Here is an 18222-nt window from a genome sequence, read left to right on the forward strand (position 1 = left end):
CAACACCTGGGGAAGTATACCAGTATAGCTCTTTCCTTGAGAAATCCACCGAGCCCCAAAGGTATTATAAGCTGACCGTTATAAACTGACCATTAAGCCTTGAATTAAAAAGGTGCTAAATGCAAAATTGGGAGCATTTCTATTGCCTCCGTAAGGCTCTCAATATGGCTACGGCTGAGCCGGTGGCTCACAGCTAACGGTGCTAGCAGTGGAAACGACAGCAGTGCTGACAGAGCCAAAAATAACGTTAAAGCTGCCTTTGAGCAAATATGATAAAAGGGTATTTCTATAAAACTGTTAATATATCGTTACCGTAGTGCATGAGACATATCATGTTGCTCTGCTGCCTACTTGTGCTCCTAATGGCACGAGTTTTTACCGCGCCCGAACAACCAATCGGAGCCAAGCAGTCTCTGGGCAGCTTTCAATCACTCGCAAACTCCGATCAAACTGTCAAACTAGGCAGCGCTGATCAAATATGAATCAAGAGTCCGTTACTGTAATGCCCATTTCTTGTCTTTCTTTTCCTTACTGCTACCGTTTAGCTGTAAAATGAGAGTTTGTGTTGAAAACAGTCGAGCCAAGACAAAGCAAATCCTGCTGGAACACGGTGGCCTTTTTGTCCTTCAGATTGTCTCCACCCCTCCCCCCCACAGACAGTAACCAACCAAAGACAAATGACCATTCTCAATCACGTCTTTTATTTGTAAGGCACCAGAGAAGCTTCCTTACTGCTAAAAGGTTGATTCATTCTCATTAGAGTACACAGTTGCTTGTTTACATCTTTGTATTTTTTTTTGCCCCAGGTATCTTAAAATGAGACTGTGTTCATAAACACATTAAACTGTTTTTTTCGTTTGCACAAAAGGAAAAAAGAAAACATTTACAAACCTAGAAAACAATGTTAAGTGTTACTGCCTACTGAGAGAATGGGAGAGAAAAAACAGGAAAAAAACGACATGGTATACAACATTGTGCCTCTCTTTTAACTGTAGGCTTGTAATGCACACATACAACACCAAAGTCTTCCATGATACACACACGTTAAAAAGCAGCTTTGAAACATACAAAAATGCTTTAAAAAATATGTATATTGATATATTCATATGTATACAAATTGGCCCTTCACAGCAAAAACAAACACACATACCATTCATATGTCTGAGTTTTGCCAAAGGAGGTTTTCTACGGAGACTGACGTCAGCATAAAGAGTGCAAACTGATCTGTTCTCGCACTCGATATATTAAGGTCAAATCTCCAGGGAGGGAAAATCATCAGCCCCCCCCTAACACTAGCACAGACAGGAAGAAGAAAAACAAAAAAAAAAAAGGAGCACTGAGCCACAACTTAAGTGCCTTTCGAACTAAAGTACAGAGGAAAAGTTTGAGCTCCGATCTCGGACGTGCTCAGACGCTAAAGGTGGGTTGTCAAAGCTCTGGAAAGCACTCCCCATTACAGGGGGGGGGGGGATAACCGCTAACACCTGCAGTGTACAGATGCACGGTCAGGACATGAAGACGAGAAGAGAACAGCAGTGACAATTATGTGAACACAGTGTCCAAAGAGGTCCAGGTCAGTCTGCTGAATGTAGCTTCATACTAATGATCAATGAGAGAGCACTGCTGCCCTCTGCTGCCTTAAATATGAACATTCCCATTCCTCTAACATACACCTCAGCTGGACCCAATTCCATACCGCAAACTAACTGTATACAGTATATACTATATGGTTTACGCAGATAGTATACAAGGAGCCTTGAAACCCAGAATGTTATATATCACTTAAACAGTTTTAGTTTTGACAGATATTATTGTATGCAATTTAAGTAATACAAATTTAGATTTTTCTTAAAAGGGAAATCAATTAGTTGTTCCGCGTTATTTTCTCCCTATTTGCTCCTTCCCAAATCCATTTTTTTTTTTTTATCAGATTAATCGATGGAATAATTGGTAGAATACTCGATCAATAGGTGCAGCCCTAGTTGCGTTCAAGCTGTCAGATCAGATCATTACACATGTGGGTGTTATTACATAATGAAGTGAACTGTATTACACTTTGTCGAGTTAGGGGCCGTACACATACCGCGTCTAAAAACTCTTGGAAAACGCCAGCTATGCCGCTTTTTTTCCTTTCCTATGTGCTTGGGAGGTTGCGCCTGCCGTTAATAAGCAACCAAAACCTGCATACTGCGACGACGATGATGATGATGAAGTTGTGGTAATATAGCAGGAAGCCTCGCTGACTAAACTAACCACAATCAAATCAAAGATAAATGCATTTTCAAGCACTGCGAATCCTTCACAGTAGCTTTACACTCGATTTGTCTGTCAGTCTGGTCGACCTTTCAACCGGATGTTGTGACGTCCTCCGACAGAAAGGGTGAAGCAAGTAAAATAGTCCGTGGGACAGATCGTAAAGCTCTGGGTAGCCCTGCACTAAAATGATTAAATTCTCCTCCATATATTTACCGTAGACTGACATTTACGGAAGAAATAAAAGCTGGCTGTGATTGGTTGTCACATGACATGCGGTGTGCGCTGCAGCGTTCCAAAAGTTGAACTATTTTTTATCTCGGAGCACAGCCGTCGCACCCTGAAAAATTGGCGCTTGGGAACGCTTGTGCTCCGCGACGGCATCGCTCTCGCGTTTCAGCACGCCTTCTGCATGTCAACATTGACAATGGATTTGAGCGGGCAAAAGACGTGGCATGTGTACGGCCCCTTTATTACATTACGTTTTTCCAATAATTGTTTTCTGATATGTGCCTGGAGCTGTTTCACTACACATCTACTATTAGTTTAAATCTTTTCCAATTGTGCGCAGCAGCTCCTCCATTTCCTTTGTGAGTTACATTGCGGGACAATAGAGTCCATCAACAGCGCTCTCTATAATCAACGTTTTTTTTAGTCTGCACGCTGACCGTTTAGAGCATTCTTTATTTTATCACTTTTACAGTACAAGAGCCGGGTTACGCTAGAAAATAACTAGTTTGTGTGAAGTGTTGTACGACCTCTTCAGAAGGCAAAAGTGTATATAAATAGGTGTTTTGAAAGGCCACACTTTAAAGTGAGGTGACTAGCCGATCGTCATAGAGAGGGGCTGGATGGTGTTTGCTTGCTGAGCTACGCAGTAGTGATAATCGTTTAAATCTGGGGATTACAGTGCTACACTTTACAGACAGTCTCTCCTGGAGGGCATCCATAGTGTCGCACTCGTTTGTCCACATGAGAAAGTGACAAAGAGTTGACTTTAATGCCATCTTTGTCACCTCCACACACCTGGCCAATCGCTGCATTAGATGGGCGTGAATGGCGGATTGTCAGTTTCGGACAGTTATAGAAATTTGTCAGACGCAGCTACTCCAATTACGACATCTGACAAGTGTGCGGGGGGAGTTTTGAAGCACAGAGAAATCACTTCTGATGGAAGTATCCTGATGCCTTCAGTGGATTTCAAATCCATACTAAATACAAATTTTTGAGCAGCCTGGTTCCAGACCACTAAATCACCATCATCAGCTACAAAAAAAAAAAAAAGTCAACACAAAATGTCAGTCAAGTCTCATTACAGGCTATAATCACTCTGAAAAAGGGGCAAAATTCAGTATAGTCAATTAGGGCTGAGCAATATAAAGCCCAGTAGATAGTATACTATATAGAATTAAAACGTAGTATGAAATTGGGAAAATGCTCTAAATGTAAAACCAGCTTTTTTGCAACAGGACAATAATTTGGTTACCAGAACAAATTCTGACTGAGAATCTCGCTGTTTTCTAAGGGAAAGCATGTTTTGACGTTGCTTACAGAGCTTTAGCAACTCACCCCGGACACGTTCTTCATTGAAACAATGCGAAAATCAAAAAAAAGGGGGGAGATCTTCCCCTGACAATCACACACAAGTTAAACAAGACAGGAAAAGACAGGTGCTTGATACAGTCTCAGTATAAACCGAAGTGCTCTTCTAACTTACAGAAATACAGTTACTCGTATGTCTTTATTACGACCGTCTGGTTCTGAAGTTTAGATCCTGTTCAAGTTTGTCTTGGTCAGTTAAAGAGTGGACCAGTACGAGGAACGGGCAGGAGCAGTGGGTGGTGCGAGGACAATACAAAAGGTGCTTTAAGAAAAAAAATAAAGTTAAATTAAACAAGTGTTTTCTTCTTTCCGATCACATTCACTCGAGCACACACAGACACATTTTGAATGTCTAATTAGCCTGTCTTTAACTTCACGAAAACAACATGTCAAAATAAAGTCAATTTTTTTCAGAGCTCATTTAAAGACGAGTCATGGTCCATGCCATGTAGCGCGCGTAGCAGCAGCAGCAGCTAGGCCTATGAAACACAAATTAACCCCCCCCCCCAAGATGGGTATACTACCATTTGTACAAACTATAGGTTTTTAAATGGAATAAAATCCCATTTATTCGGGATTGAGGTACACAGCTAAGGTAACGCATCCAGTGGTTGGTCGTATGAAAATGCAAAAAATGGTGAAAAGTGTGGAGGTTTGAAGGGTTTGAATGCACCTGACAAGTGAAATGTCCCTTAAAAAACATCCCATTTAACATCAGCCTAAGATTTAATTTGGCTCCAAGTACATAAATGAATGGTATCACACTCCAAACAGCTCCTTGTCAACATTTTTCATTTTAGGAAAAATAAAATAAATGGAGCCGTTGTACGTCATGAGTGGAGGGACGGGAGTTAAGAGGGAACGGAGATGTTGTTAAACAGCTTACTGTGACTGGCAGACGGACCAGTAAGAAAACACTGAGGGACTGAGGAGGACATGAACAAAAAACACTGGATCTGATAGCAAAAAAAAATTAAGAAATATAAACCAGTGAGAGGCAGATCTGTGTAAGGGACACTGCTGTTAGCTTTCATCCTCAGCTCTCACTCCAAATGGGAAAACATGTATCTTGTTTAAGCCTAACAACAGTGGCTTACACTAAAAAAGCATCTATTTAAAGTCTAGAAGCCTGAACTCAGTCTATTACCACTAAATAATAAGAACATTTAACTCTCACTCTCAGCCATTCAGCAGTTACGTTCTCTGCACATCCAAAAATCTGTCCTCTCTGCATGTCCTCATCCCTGCAGTTACTCTTCTACATCAACACTCAGCAGACAGGCAGCCAGACTTACATCAATCTCCATTTACAGTTTTACCTTTTTTTTTTTTTTTTTTTAGACACTTCACCCCACAACGACCCCCTCCAAACCTCCTCGCCGTGTCCGCGCTAGTCTGACTTGTCCCCGTCCTCCCCTCGGGGCGCTCTCTCTGCGGCTTCCCGGGCCTTGTCCTCCTTCACCGCCTGGGCCTGGCCATGGGAGTAGTTGGCCAGGATGGAGGAGAGGGAGAGCAGGCCGGAGCTGGAGGAGACGGCGGGCAGGGTGGGAGGGGTGAGGCCCAGGGGCAGCGGGGTCACAGGCAGGGCCAGGCCCTGGAGCTGGGACAGGTGTTGCACCTGGAGCTGTTGCTGAAAACACACACGCATGGTACAGAAGGAAGTTAGAGCTTCTGCTTTGTATGTTTCAGTTATCGTCTAATAATGCAGCACAATGTTATTTAGTTCATATTTTTATATTAACATTAATATTCCCCATTTCATTTCTTTGCATGCCTTGTGTTATGTGCTTCTGTGTTGCAGTTTGAATTAGTAGTTGACAATGCAATGTAATGATGTCCCATGTTTGAATGATGCTTTTCAACATCAACCTCTTCCACTCCTTGAGGTCGCCAGTACCCTCGGCTGACTTTACTGTCTTTCAGAGGCTGTAGCAGGCTGAAGGTACTGGTATCATATGAAACTAGAAAACCTAAGTCCATTAGTACCAACCATGTCATGCTAGCTTGTCGGAAAGGAGGTTAAATAACCCTATAAAGTTTGACTAAATTTTGGTGAGGAAAAAAGGGGTCAAGGGGTCCCTTGACCTCTGACCTCAAAATATGTGAATGAAAATGGGTTCTATGGGTACCCACGAGTCTCCCCTTTACAGACATGCCCACTTTATGATAATAACATGCAGTAAGGGGCAAAAACAATGCAGTTTTTTGCTTGCAGTACAAATGTGTTGCCTATTCCAAAAATGGTTTTGGCACACTGGGGGCCCCAAATCAGTCTAAACAGTGTCCTAATGTGGTATTTTGGAGAGATTTTTGATCATTTTTATCAATTTGAGCAATAAAAAAAACTGTTTAGACCCCTGTCCCCCTAAATAAAGACAAAAAATAGTCTATAGTAAAGTAAAGAGGTGTGGAGCGGAAGAGGTTATTAATCTTTTTATTATTGCTCTTCATGCTTATACAGTAAAATGATTTCAATTTGAAGGTTTTATTTTTTTAGAGTAACTTTGCAAAAGCTGTCGAAGGACAACAGATGAAAAATAGCCTTTTGGCTTGACAACTAATTTAGTTTTATTTCATGTCTGGGATGAGACACGATTCACCCATCATTTATACCCACTTGCAGGGAGAAAAAAAAAAGCTTACCCGTATAATGGAGTTCATCTCAGGGGGCGTGACTTGCTTGGCTCTCTCTATGGCGCCCATGACTTGCTGTTGATGCTAAAAACAAAGACAAATGGTCAAACATAACTTGACATCTAAGTGCATCAACAACATGGCTAGAAATCATAAGAAAAAGACAGAACATGTGATAAGATTTGACAATTTTTTTTTTGAAAAATCAGTCACTTTAGATTTGCTTTGTTATTTATATGATTAAAAGAATAAACAGTAAAATATTTAGCGTGTTAAAAGTTTGATAGCATTGATAAGTACAACCAGAATGCACATACACAAGGAAAATGGTTCGATTACACAGTTGCATGATTGATTATTGGCAGAAAGTCTTAAGCTCTGCATGCACATATTCGTGATGAACATGAGTGTCATTACCTCTTGTGACAGGTAAGGCAGCACCTGAGCACAGATGCCATTCAGTCTCTTCACTATTTCAGCCTGAGAAGAATAAAAGGAGGGAAACAAAAAATCAGACCAGCAAACTACCAGATCTGAGCTACTAAAAGAAGGATTGTTTATAGGAGACAGTGATTACCTGTTTGTGCATTTCAATGTTCAGCCCGTAGGACATTTCATAGTACTACAAAAACAAAGAGGGAGAAATAAACACACATTATAGTAAATAGAAGCTTTATACTTTCAGTATATTTTTATATACACACAAACTAAGAATCATTCTATTTACAGTACACAATGCCAGAGAAAAAGAAGAATATGGTACTTTTTTTTTTATATGTACATGCTTTTATATGTGGATTATGCACTGAGAAATGTAGTTGCTTTTGTCATGTGATCTGTAATTGATCATTGCCTATCAGAGAAGCTTTAAAAGCATACATCCGTTACTGGTCATGTGAAGAGTGAACCCGAGGAAGCCACCAAGTGAAACGCAATCTGTGATTATGTACGACTGAACTGATAAACGGAGACGGTCTAGACATTCCTGGTGTGCGGTCACATTTCTACGCTTATATACTGCAACACCAAGTGACTTTGGTTGGTATATTAGAGGAGATCAGATGTAGATAAAACAGCCACAGTGTACCGACAAGAGTTAATGCGACACTTACCATGATATAGTGACGCTGCATCTCTGACTTTTCAGAGGCCAGTTTATCACACTCCAACTTCAAACTAGGAGGAAAGAATATAAATATTAAAAACAATAAAGGTCAGTTTAAAGGCAAATATATATATCTGTCCTGTGAAGGGAATTATTCCACAACCTGTCACCTTTATACTGAGCTAAGATGATCGCTCACTGGCTCTAGCTTCATGTTTATAATATAATATAATATAATATAATATAATATAGACATCTACCTCTAACCAAAAAGGCAAATGAGCGTATTTCCCACAATGTCTAACTATTAATTTAAATGTCATTATGCTATGCTGAGCCTCCTAATACCAGTAAATAAACTTTGATTCAAATAAATTGTATTTGCTGGATTAGAAAAGTATTTAGGGCTTTTTTTAAAAGCCAACAAACAATTTTCTTACCCATATCGGCTACAGACACACAATTGTAAAAAGGCTTAGTACAAATGCAATAAATTTGAGACATATCTAAGTAAAGTCAGTACATGCTAATCAGACAGTAACATTAAGCATCACTAATTACGTTTCCAACAGTGAAAAAATGGCATCCCAAAATATGAGTGCAGAGGATGTTATGGACGAGGGATTTTTACAGTGTACATTTTACATTGTTTTGGTTGAATACGGCTGATATTCAGCCGTATTCAGCCGGAGTTGCAGCGGGGAGGGTATGGCCGGTGGGGGAACTTCATTTTTACTTCTTGTAAAAATGTCAGCGTGGGCAGTTTTTGTTGGATGCTGTCACTGACGACGTTCATGCGTGCGTTACTATGCATGAAAGTTTTACTCTTCGCTCGCACAGAAGTGTGCTGGAGACCATCTTCAGGATCATGAAGATAAAACTGGAAAAGACAACCAAGACCAGCAGGGCGATTTTTGTTATTGGATTTTGTTAATTTAATGTTCTGCCTCCGAAGAAGAAGTGAGAGCTGCTCAGCAGGCCGCACAGCAGAGAGAAATAGCGGGGGGTAGAAACACTTAGAGCCAGCATATTTTCACATCTTACATAGTGAATTAAGGATTTATTTCAACCAAACCAGAGTTGCTGGGAAGACAGGTTTGGTGGGTTTTACTTTGTTTCTGTTCCAGTTTGAATGAGGTTTGTTTTGCGATGAGTTAACAAGACCTGTCTTAGTTCAGTGTAAAAGAGAACCATGAATTCAGAAGGTCTACGGTTGCATTTTTCTGGTTAGGTGTAAGAATATTTCCTTTATTGACATTTTGAAAGTAACGTTTGTTTATTTATCAGACTAAAAAAGCTAAGAGAGCTTGTGTAACATAGCAAACTTGCCACTCGCACGCGATGCATCCTGGTACATGTAGGCACAGCCGACACAGCTCCGCGAGCCGCTTTCTTGGCCAATATAGCACGCAGTGGGGAAATGATTTCTTCAGTGGACTACATTTACCATCAGCACTGGCGAAGGTGGCGAAAATTCCTTGTGTGTGTGTGTATGGTTGTGTTAACGGCATACCTGTGGTACTGTGCTTGGAGGAACTGGAACTCATCCTTGATGCGGTCACAGGAGTCAGAAGTGGTGAACTTGAGAGGTTGACTGGACTGAGAGGATGCCTGGAGAACAGCACAACATGATCAGTTTTTAATCAATTCACACAGAGGCCTTTAGGCATTCACAAAGATCCCTGCATCCAGGTCCAGACCCTCAGTCTGAAACCACACTTTAGATGCTTTAACATTTCCCAACCAGTCCAGCAATAAAGAAATTACAAAAGTCGTTTTCAGATACTGGTTCCGGCGGTGTACGTCTGTTCTGGTTGTTTGGAGACAGTAGTTTGACCTCTGAGATTAACCCTTTGAGAGGATAGCTAAAATGAAGGTCAGCCGAAACTGGGCTTCACGTCTCAATTGGAGTGTACAGTATAAAACGAGCTAAAGAAGGAGACACCGTTTAATTTGCTGACAAATTGATATGCAACATCTGTCTTGGCCAAACTCTTTCAGGACCACAGAGAGTGTTGATTGAGGAAATGTGTTTAAAGAAGGCGAGATTAAAGCGTGCCCAGGCCGACCATATGCGAGACGTGTTTAGAGGCTGCATTAGAAGTCTGGTTATGTATAGACTACACTTAAACCATCAATCCAAAGCTGTAATCCAGGGTTTATCCAGTTCACTAAACCTCATTACTCTCTAAATAAGTGGCACAAGGGCAAGAGGTTTCCAGTGGGATTATGGGACTGAACAGAGAGGATGGAGTCACCCGATTACACACAGGTCAAAACCCTGCATCCAAAATACACAGTGCACTAGTGTACGGTGTTTTAGAAGTACAAGAATATAGATTTATTTACTAAACAATTAATTGAGTAATGAACAACGTAATAGTCAGCTTTATCAGTAATAATAATAATAACCACACAGGTAGAGCTGAAACAATCAACAGAAAATTAATCTTCAACAATTTTGACAATCATTTAATTGTTTGAGTAAAATACTAAATATTCACCTTTTCTTGTTTCCCAAAATGTCTGAATTTATGGAATTTCTCTGTTATACAAAACTTGAAATCCATATCTGAAATGTTGGTCTGACAAAATAAGTTATTTGAAGATGTCACCTTGGAAAATGTGTCAGGATTTTTTCACCATTTTCTGGAGCTGCAGCGATTGATTAATTAATCGATTAGTTGTCAACTATTGAATTAATCGCCAACTATTTTGATAATTGATTTATCGGTTTGAGAACATTTTTAAGAAAAAAAAACCTGATTCCAGCTTCTTAAATGTGAATATTTTCTGGTTTCTTTACTCCTCTATGATAGTAAACTGAATGTCTTTGAATTGTGGACAAAACAAGACATTTGAGGACGTCATCTTTTTCAACTTTTTCTGACATTTTATAGACCAAACAACTAATCGATTAATCGAGAAAATAATCAACAGATAAATACGCCAATGAAAATAATCGTCAGTTGCAGCTCTACTATTTTCTAGACTAAAAAGATTAATCGATTCATCATAAAAAATAACTGAATTATTTTCATTATTGACCAATTTGTCAGTCACAGCATTCCAGAAATACATGTAGGCATTACAATGGTTCAGCTTCTGTCCTATAAAACACCTACCAACAGTTTGAAACGGGTCCAATATTGCTTGACACTTGTGTTTCTTTAGGAAAATCTGTGATACAGGCTTGCCTCAGAAAGAGGAAGAGTAGTCACATGTTGAAACTCACCAACAAGAATATACATGTGCCTTTTTTTTTTTTAAAACAAATATCTAACCTGCATCCTTATATGACCATGAGACACCACTGTGGGAGTGTTTGAGGTGGTGCTTCGGTTAATGGTCTGTGTTATTTTGTGCATGCTTGTGCAGCGCTTCCCTCACCTGTGGTTGCAAGGGTCATTTCTTGCTCCGGGTGTTTGTTGCTTAATGCAGTTTGTCTGGCATTAGATTGTTAAAACAATTATTATATTGTTTATGTTAGAAATAACAAAATAAGATTAAGCCTGCAATCCATATGACTTTCATTAATCTGCTGCTTATTTCCTCAATTAATCATTTGGTCAATAAAATAGTGAGAAAATCCCATGACAACGTCATTGTTTTGTCACACCAACAGTGAAAAACCCCAAAGATATTCAGTTTACCATCATGGACAACAAAGAAACCACCATATATATATATATATATATATATATATATATATATATATATATATATATATATATTCACATTTAAGATGCTGGAACCAGTGAATTATTAGCATTTATGCTTGAAAAATGACTTAAACGATTAAGCGATAGTCCAAAATAGTCGCAGGTTAATTTTGCGTTGATCCACTAACTGATTAATTGTTTCTAGAGCTATAATGACTAGTTGATTAATCGATTAGTCTATCGACATTTGAGTCTTTTTTTTAAAGCAAAAATCCAGCTTTTCCAATGATTGTTTTATATCATTTTCAACTGGATATCTTTAGATTTCTGCCTGCTGGTCGGACAAAACAAGGCGTTTGAAGACGTCTCCTTGGACTTTGGAAAACTGAGATATGGCATGCATTTTTCACTATTTCCTGACATTTGACGGTCCAAACGATTAATACAATTAATCCAATAAATACAAACTGGAGGAGGAACTTGCAACATCATGTCCTAAGTTGCTCCTGCAGTTTCTGCTTGTAGCAAAGCATCTCTGATGTTTATTTCACCTTCGTTGCAGCACTAATTGTTTCATTTCTATAAATTTGTTTCCAAATATTAATACTAATTAGCATGCAAACTGCTGTAATATGATCACTATTGTTGTGTTTCCAGTGGTGCTTCAAGTTGAGGCCTTTTTCAGGAGTTGTCTAATTATTTGTGAACACATTTCCTGACTTGTATATCATTTAAGTAGTTTAAGGTGACTACTTAATGCAGTTAGTTTGGCATTAGTTGGTCATGACTTCTTAAGACTGTTCTAATCAACATACTGAATGAGTTAACCTGGCCTAGAGGAGCAGTTTATGTGTCTCATTTTGCTTCATGCATGACTGTTTTAATGGAGCTATTTTTATAGCTGACAAATGCTAATTACTGAAACAGACACCTGGTGTCCAAATTGTTTGGTCCAAGTCAACAGTTGTACATAACTACATGTATATTGTTTAAAAAAAGTTAATTTTCTTCATTTGTTAGTTGTTTAAAGTGACTACTTAATGCAGTTAGTTTGGCATTAGTTGGTCTTGACTTCTTAGACTGTTTTAATCAATATATTGAATGAGTTACCTGGCCTCAAGGAGCAGTCATTTGTCTCATTTTTGCTTCAAATTCACCCTTTACATGACTGTTTAATGGAGCTATTTTATAGCTGACAAATGCTAACAGACACCTGGTGTCCAAATTGTTTGGTCAAAGTCAACAGTTGTACATAACTACTTGTATATTGTTTAAAAAGGCTAATTTCCTTCATTTGTTAGTTGTTTAAAGTGACTACTTAATGCAGTTAGTTTGGCATTAGTTTTTCATGACTTCTTAAGACTGTTTTAATCAACGAGGAGCAGTTATTTGTCTCATTTTTGCTTCAAATTCACCCTTTACATTGCTGTTTAATGGCGCTATTTTATAGCTGACAAATGCTAATTACTGAAAACAGACACCTGGTGTCCAAATTGTCTGGTCAAAGTCAACAGTTGTACATAAACTACATGTGCTGTACCCTTATATTCATGGTTAGTTGATAGTAGAAACACATTTATTAGTTGTTTAAAGTGAATACTTAATGCAGTTAGTTTGGCATTAGTTGGGTCATGACTTCTTAGACTGTTTTATGTTAATTGCAGCATTAATTGTTTCATTTCTATAAAAAAAATCTACCAAATATTAATACTAATTAGCATGCAAACTGCTGTAATATGATCACTATTGTTGTGTTGAGGCCTTTTTCAGAAGTTGTCTAATTATTTGTGAACACATTTCCTGACTTGTATGGCTAATTTCCCTCATTTGTTAGTTGTTTAAAGTGACTACTTAATGAAGTTAGTTTGGCATTAGTTGGTCTTGACTTCTTAGACTGTTTTAATCAACATATTGAATGAGTTACCTGGCCTCCAGGAGCAGTTATTTGTCTTATTTGAATGTTATAATGGAGCATTTTTATAGCTGACAAATGCTAATGACTGAACCAGACACCTGGTGTCCAAATTGTTTGGCTCAAAGTCAACAGTTGTACATAACTACATGTGCTGTACCCTTTAAAAAGGCAAATTTTCCTCATTTGTTAGTTGTTTAAAGTGACTACTTAATGAAGTTAGTTTGGCATTAGTTGGTCTTGACTTCTTAGACTGTTTTAATAAACATATTGAATGAGTTACCTGGCTTCCAGGAGCAGTTATTTGTCTCATTTGAATGTTTTAATGGAGCTATTTTATAGCTGACAAATGCTAATGACTGAACCAGACACCTGGTGTCCAAATTGTTTGGCTCAAAGTCAACAGTTGTACATAACTACATGTGCTGTACCCTTTAAAAAGGCACATTTTCTTAATTTGTTAGTTGTTTAAAGTGACTACTTAATGCACAACTTCTTAGACTGTTTTAATCAACATATTGAATGAGCTACCTGACCTCAAGGAGCAGTTATTTGTCTCATTTTGCTTCATATCAACCCTTTACATGGCTGTTTAATGGAGCTATTTTATAGCTGACAAATGCTAATTACTGAACCAGACACCTGGTGTCCAAATTGTCTTGTCAAAGTCAACAGTTGTACATAAACTACATGTGCTGTACCCTTATATTCATGGTTAGTTGATAGTAGAAACACATTTATTAGTTGTTTAAAGTGACTACTTAATGCAGTTAGTTTGGCATTAGTTGGGTCATGACTTCTTAGACTGTTTTATGTTAATTGCAGCATTAATTGTTTAATTTCTATAAAAAAAAATTACCAAATATTAATACTAATTAGCATGCAAACTGCTTTAATATGATCACTATTGTTGTGTTGAGGCTTTTTTCAGAAGTTGTCTAATTATTTGTGAACACATTTCCTGACTTGTATGGCTACTTTTCCTCATTTGTTAGTTGTTTAAAGTGACTACTTAATGAAGTTAGTTTGGCATTAGTTGCTCATGACTTCTTAGACTGTTTTAATCAACATATTGAATGAGTTACCTGGCCTCCAGGAGAAGTTATTTGTCTTATTTGAATGTTTTAATGGAGCTATTTTATAGCTGACAAATGCTAATGACTGAACCAGACACCTGGTGTCCAAATTGTCTGGTCAAAGTCAACAGTTGTACATAAACTACATGTGCTGTACCCTTATATTCATTGTTAGTTGATAGTAGAAACACATTTATTAGTTGTTTAAAGTGACTACTTAATGCAGTTAGTTTGGCATTAGTTGGGTCATGACTTCTTAGACTGTTTTATGTTAATTGCAGCATTAATTGTTTAATTTCTATAAAAAAAATTACCAAATATTAATACTAATTAGCATGCAAACTGCTGTAATATGATCACTATTGTTGTGTTGAGGCCTTTTTCAGAAGTTGTCTAATTATTTGTGAACACATTTCCTGACTTGTATGGCTAATTTTCCTCATTTGTTAGTTGTTTAAAGTGACTACTTAATGAAGTTAGTTTGGCATTAGTTGGTCTTGACTTCTTAGACTGTTTTAATCAACATATTGAATGAGTTACCTGGCCTCCAGGAGCAGTTATTTTAATGTTTTAATGGAGCATTTTTATAGCTGACAAATGCTAATGACTGAAACAGACACCTGGTGTCCAAATTGTTTGGCTCAAAGTCAACAGTTGTACATAACTACATGTGCTGTACCCTTTAAAAAGGCACATTTTCTTAATTTGTTAGTTGTTTAAAGTGACTACTTAATGCACAACTTCTTAGACTGTTTTAATCAACATATTGAATGAGCTACCTGACCTCAAGGAGCAGTTATTTGTCTCATTTTGCTTCATATCAACCCTTTACATGGCTGTTTAATGGAGCTATTTTATAACTGACAAATGCTAATGACTGAACCAGACACCTGGTGTCCAAATTGTCTGGTCAAAGTCAACAGTTGTACATAAACTACATGTGCTGTACCCTTATATTCATGGTTAGTTGATAGTAGAAACACATTTATTAGTTGTTTAAAGTGACTACTTAATGCAGTTAGTTTGGCATTAGTTGGGTCATGACTTCTTAGACTGTTTTATGTTAATTGCAGCATTAATTGTTTCATTTCTATAATTTTTTTACCAAAAATTAATTAGCATGCAAACTGCTTTAATATGATCACTATTGTTGTGTTGAGGCCTTTTTCAGAAGTTGTCTAATTATTTGTGAACACATTTCCTGACTTGTATGGCTAATTTCCCTCATTTGTTAGTTGTTTAAAGTGACTACTTAATGAAGTTAGTTTGGCATTAGTTGGTCTTGACTTCTTTGAATGAGTTACCTGACCTCAAGGAGCAGTTATGTGTCTCATTTTGCTTCACATCAACCCTTTACATGGCTGTTTAATGGAGCTATTTTATAGCTGACAAATGCTAATTACTGAACCAGACACCTGGTGTCCAAATTGTTTGGTCAAAGTCAACAGTTGTATATAAACTACATGTGCTGTATCCCTTTATTGCTAATAGAAACACTAAGTAAAGCTAAACAACGCAGAATATGAGGCTAACTAAACTCTCACAGACTAAACCATGAAACTTAAATTAGCTTGTTTTGACTAACAGCTAGTTAGCTAACGGCTAACACCGTGTTAGCAGCAATATAGCATTGAGAGCTAACGTTAGCATTGAAGTTACATTCATTTTAACTCTTTAACTCTTTAGCTGTGATATCTCCTCCACTATAAACAGGTATTAAACGTCGTGAGGAGATGTAGAGAGGTGTTGTGAAAGGCATTGTGAGCTGACAGCTACCAGGGAGCTAGGGCTGCTTGTTAGCTAGCTAAGCTAGTTAGCTCAGCTAGCTTCAGTGTCTTTAGTTTTGGACAAGTTGAACTGAACTAAACTTACCGAGTGCCTTGATTGAGGAAACATCATGTCAGCAGAGTGTTTCTCCGTGTTCCCTTCTTGGTTATAAAGCGAGTCACCGGGTCTAGCTATGCTAAAGCTAACAGCTCCTCCAGATATTAAATGATTGGAGCTATTCGCACTTTGTACTCTGTCATCGTTTAAAACAACGTTAGCTAACGTCAAAGCAGCAGCAGAGGAGGACCGTGTTCTGGGCTTCACGGTCAGATCAACCAGCAGCTGACTGCGAGGAGGAGGATGAACCAGGTTAACACTGATAGAAAAGAGCTGCTTCTTCTTCAAAGGAACATCAGGGCTGCTTTTTTTTTTTTTTTTTTTTTTTTTTTTTTTTTTTTTTTTTAGAATAACGTTAACGTTACACCTCCCCGGGGAAACCCTGGATGTTGACACATGAGCCCCTCTGCTTTCCTCTGCTTTGAAGAGAAAGAAAGAGCAGCAGCCGGAGAACAGACCGAGCGGCGGAGGAGCGGGCGCCCCGTGTGACGTAGAGAGGAACTGAAGCCGCTCAGCAGCAGCAGGGCCGGAGACACCGCTTCTGGAGCCCTGGAGGCAGAGTCTCATACACTGGGATGGATGGATCCTCCCAGATGAGCCCCCCAATACTCCCCCGATACTGCGAAATGCAGAAAAGATTTAATGTCTGCAAGGTTTTGTTGCCATGCGAAATTACAATTCTTTTTAGTAGGAAAGTCTTTTAATTCAAGCTTTTATTTCCTTTTTCCTATTCACATATTTAAAAATCAAAGTTTTAGTCATGTTTTTGTTGTCACATCCAGAGTAAAAAATTTATTGTGGACCAAGTTCAAAAGATGTAACATCTGTTACTTCTCTTGAATGCAACTTGAATACTATATACTAATATTTCAGTTTAGTACAGCAGATAAACATTTTTCTTTCTCGCTCACTGTGATCTGAGATAAAAACATTAGTGTGCGATTGTTGGACCACTTTGTTCCCTTCACTGTGTAGATGATTCTGAAGCCATATGTTCCATTTAACCCGATTAGTGTTGTGATTGGATGTTACCATTTCAGAGTTACACAGATTAAAAAAAAAATCACTGTGAATCAAGTGTTTTTAGTAATTTGATCAATTGTAAATTTGTAAGGGAATTTGCACCATTGAGATAATAATTAATGAATTAAATTAATTAAATTTATTTTATTTATTTTATTTATTTTATTTATTTTATTTATTTTATTTATTCATTATTCATTATTTATAATTGACTTGCCTGGTTGAATAAAGGTTAAGTAAATGAGAGTTCTGTCAGCTAAGGGCAGGGTTGGAAATTAGCACCAGCCACCAGCCAAATTCTGGTAAAATATGCAAGAGGCTATTCGATTTGCTTCAGTCACAATCCAAAAAAACAAACAAACAACGGTAATGAATTGAGTGGCTGGTAGATTTTGGAATCCACCAGCCACAATGGCAGGTGGATAAAAAAATGTAAGGTCCCATATCATGCTCATTTTCAGGTTCATACTTTTATTTTGTGTTTCTACTAGAACATGTTTACATGCTGTAATGTAAAACAAAAACCTTTATTTTCCTCATACTGTCTGCCTGAATATGCCTGTATTTACCCTCTGTCTGAAACGCTCCGTTTTAGTGCATTTCAACGGAATAGCAACAGAATTGCGTTGCTAGGCAACAGTTTGGGTCCATGTTTACTTCCTGTCAGCTGATGTTATTCACATACACTGCAACCAGGAATGAACTGGAACACATTTAGAATGTTTACTGTTAAAACTGTGTAATGAACTAAATATTGTATATTTGTGACATCACAAATGGACAGAAATCCTAACGGCTTGTTTCAAATGCGCAATTTCTTAATATGGGTTGTGTATTTCTCTGTATATTGAGCGCTTTGATACTTTCACAGTATTTATACAGCATTTAAACCTACTTTATAATATAAAAGACATGAAAAAAATCTCACTTTTTACAATATTGGACCTTTAAATTTACAACACTGACTAAGGGGGGTTGAAGGGGTGGAAGAAGTACTAATATCTTTTACTTAGCATATCCCTCTGTAAAAGCACTCTGTTACAAGTAAAAGTCCCACATTCAAGATTTCAA

General features: G+C 37.9%; 1 protein-coding gene across 1 annotated transcript; it reads right to left on the bottom strand.

Moving 5' to 3' along the window:
- Window positions 1-678: 678 nt before the first annotated feature.
- chico lies at window positions 679-17208 on the bottom strand. The gene is made up of 7 exons (XM_037747147.1): window positions 16117-17208; window positions 9108-9205; window positions 7602-7665; window positions 7067-7111; window positions 6907-6969; window positions 6499-6573; window positions 679-5485 (listed from the first exon to the last, which is right to left on the bottom strand). Exons 1-7 carry the CDS (start codon window positions 16693-16695, stop codon window positions 5246-5248), a joined length of 1164 nt encoding a protein of 387 aa, XP_037603075.1. The 5' UTR covers window positions 16696-17208; the 3' UTR covers window positions 679-5245.
- Window positions 17209-18222: the final 1014 nt, after the last annotated feature.

This window comes from Sebastes umbrosus, chromosome 16 (genome assembly GCF_015220745.1).
Source record: "Sebastes umbrosus isolate fSebUmb1 chromosome 16, fSebUmb1.pri, whole genome shotgun sequence".
In the NCBI taxonomy this organism is placed as follows: domain Eukaryota; kingdom Metazoa; phylum Chordata; class Actinopteri; order Perciformes; family Sebastidae; genus Sebastes; species Sebastes umbrosus.

Coding starts and splice junctions, on each gene's coding strand:
- chico (XM_037747147.1), bottom strand. CDS start 16,695: ATGAGACTCTGCCTCCAGGGCTCCAGAAGCGGTGTCTCCGGCCCTGCT. Junction 6,970..7,066: donor ACATTGAAATGCACAAACAG/GTAATCACTGTC, acceptor TATTCTTCTCAG/GCTGAAATAGTGAAGAGACT. Junction 6,574..6,906: donor TGCCTTACCTGTCACAAGAG/GTAATGACACTC, acceptor CTTTGTTTTTAG/CATCAACAGCAAGTCATGGG.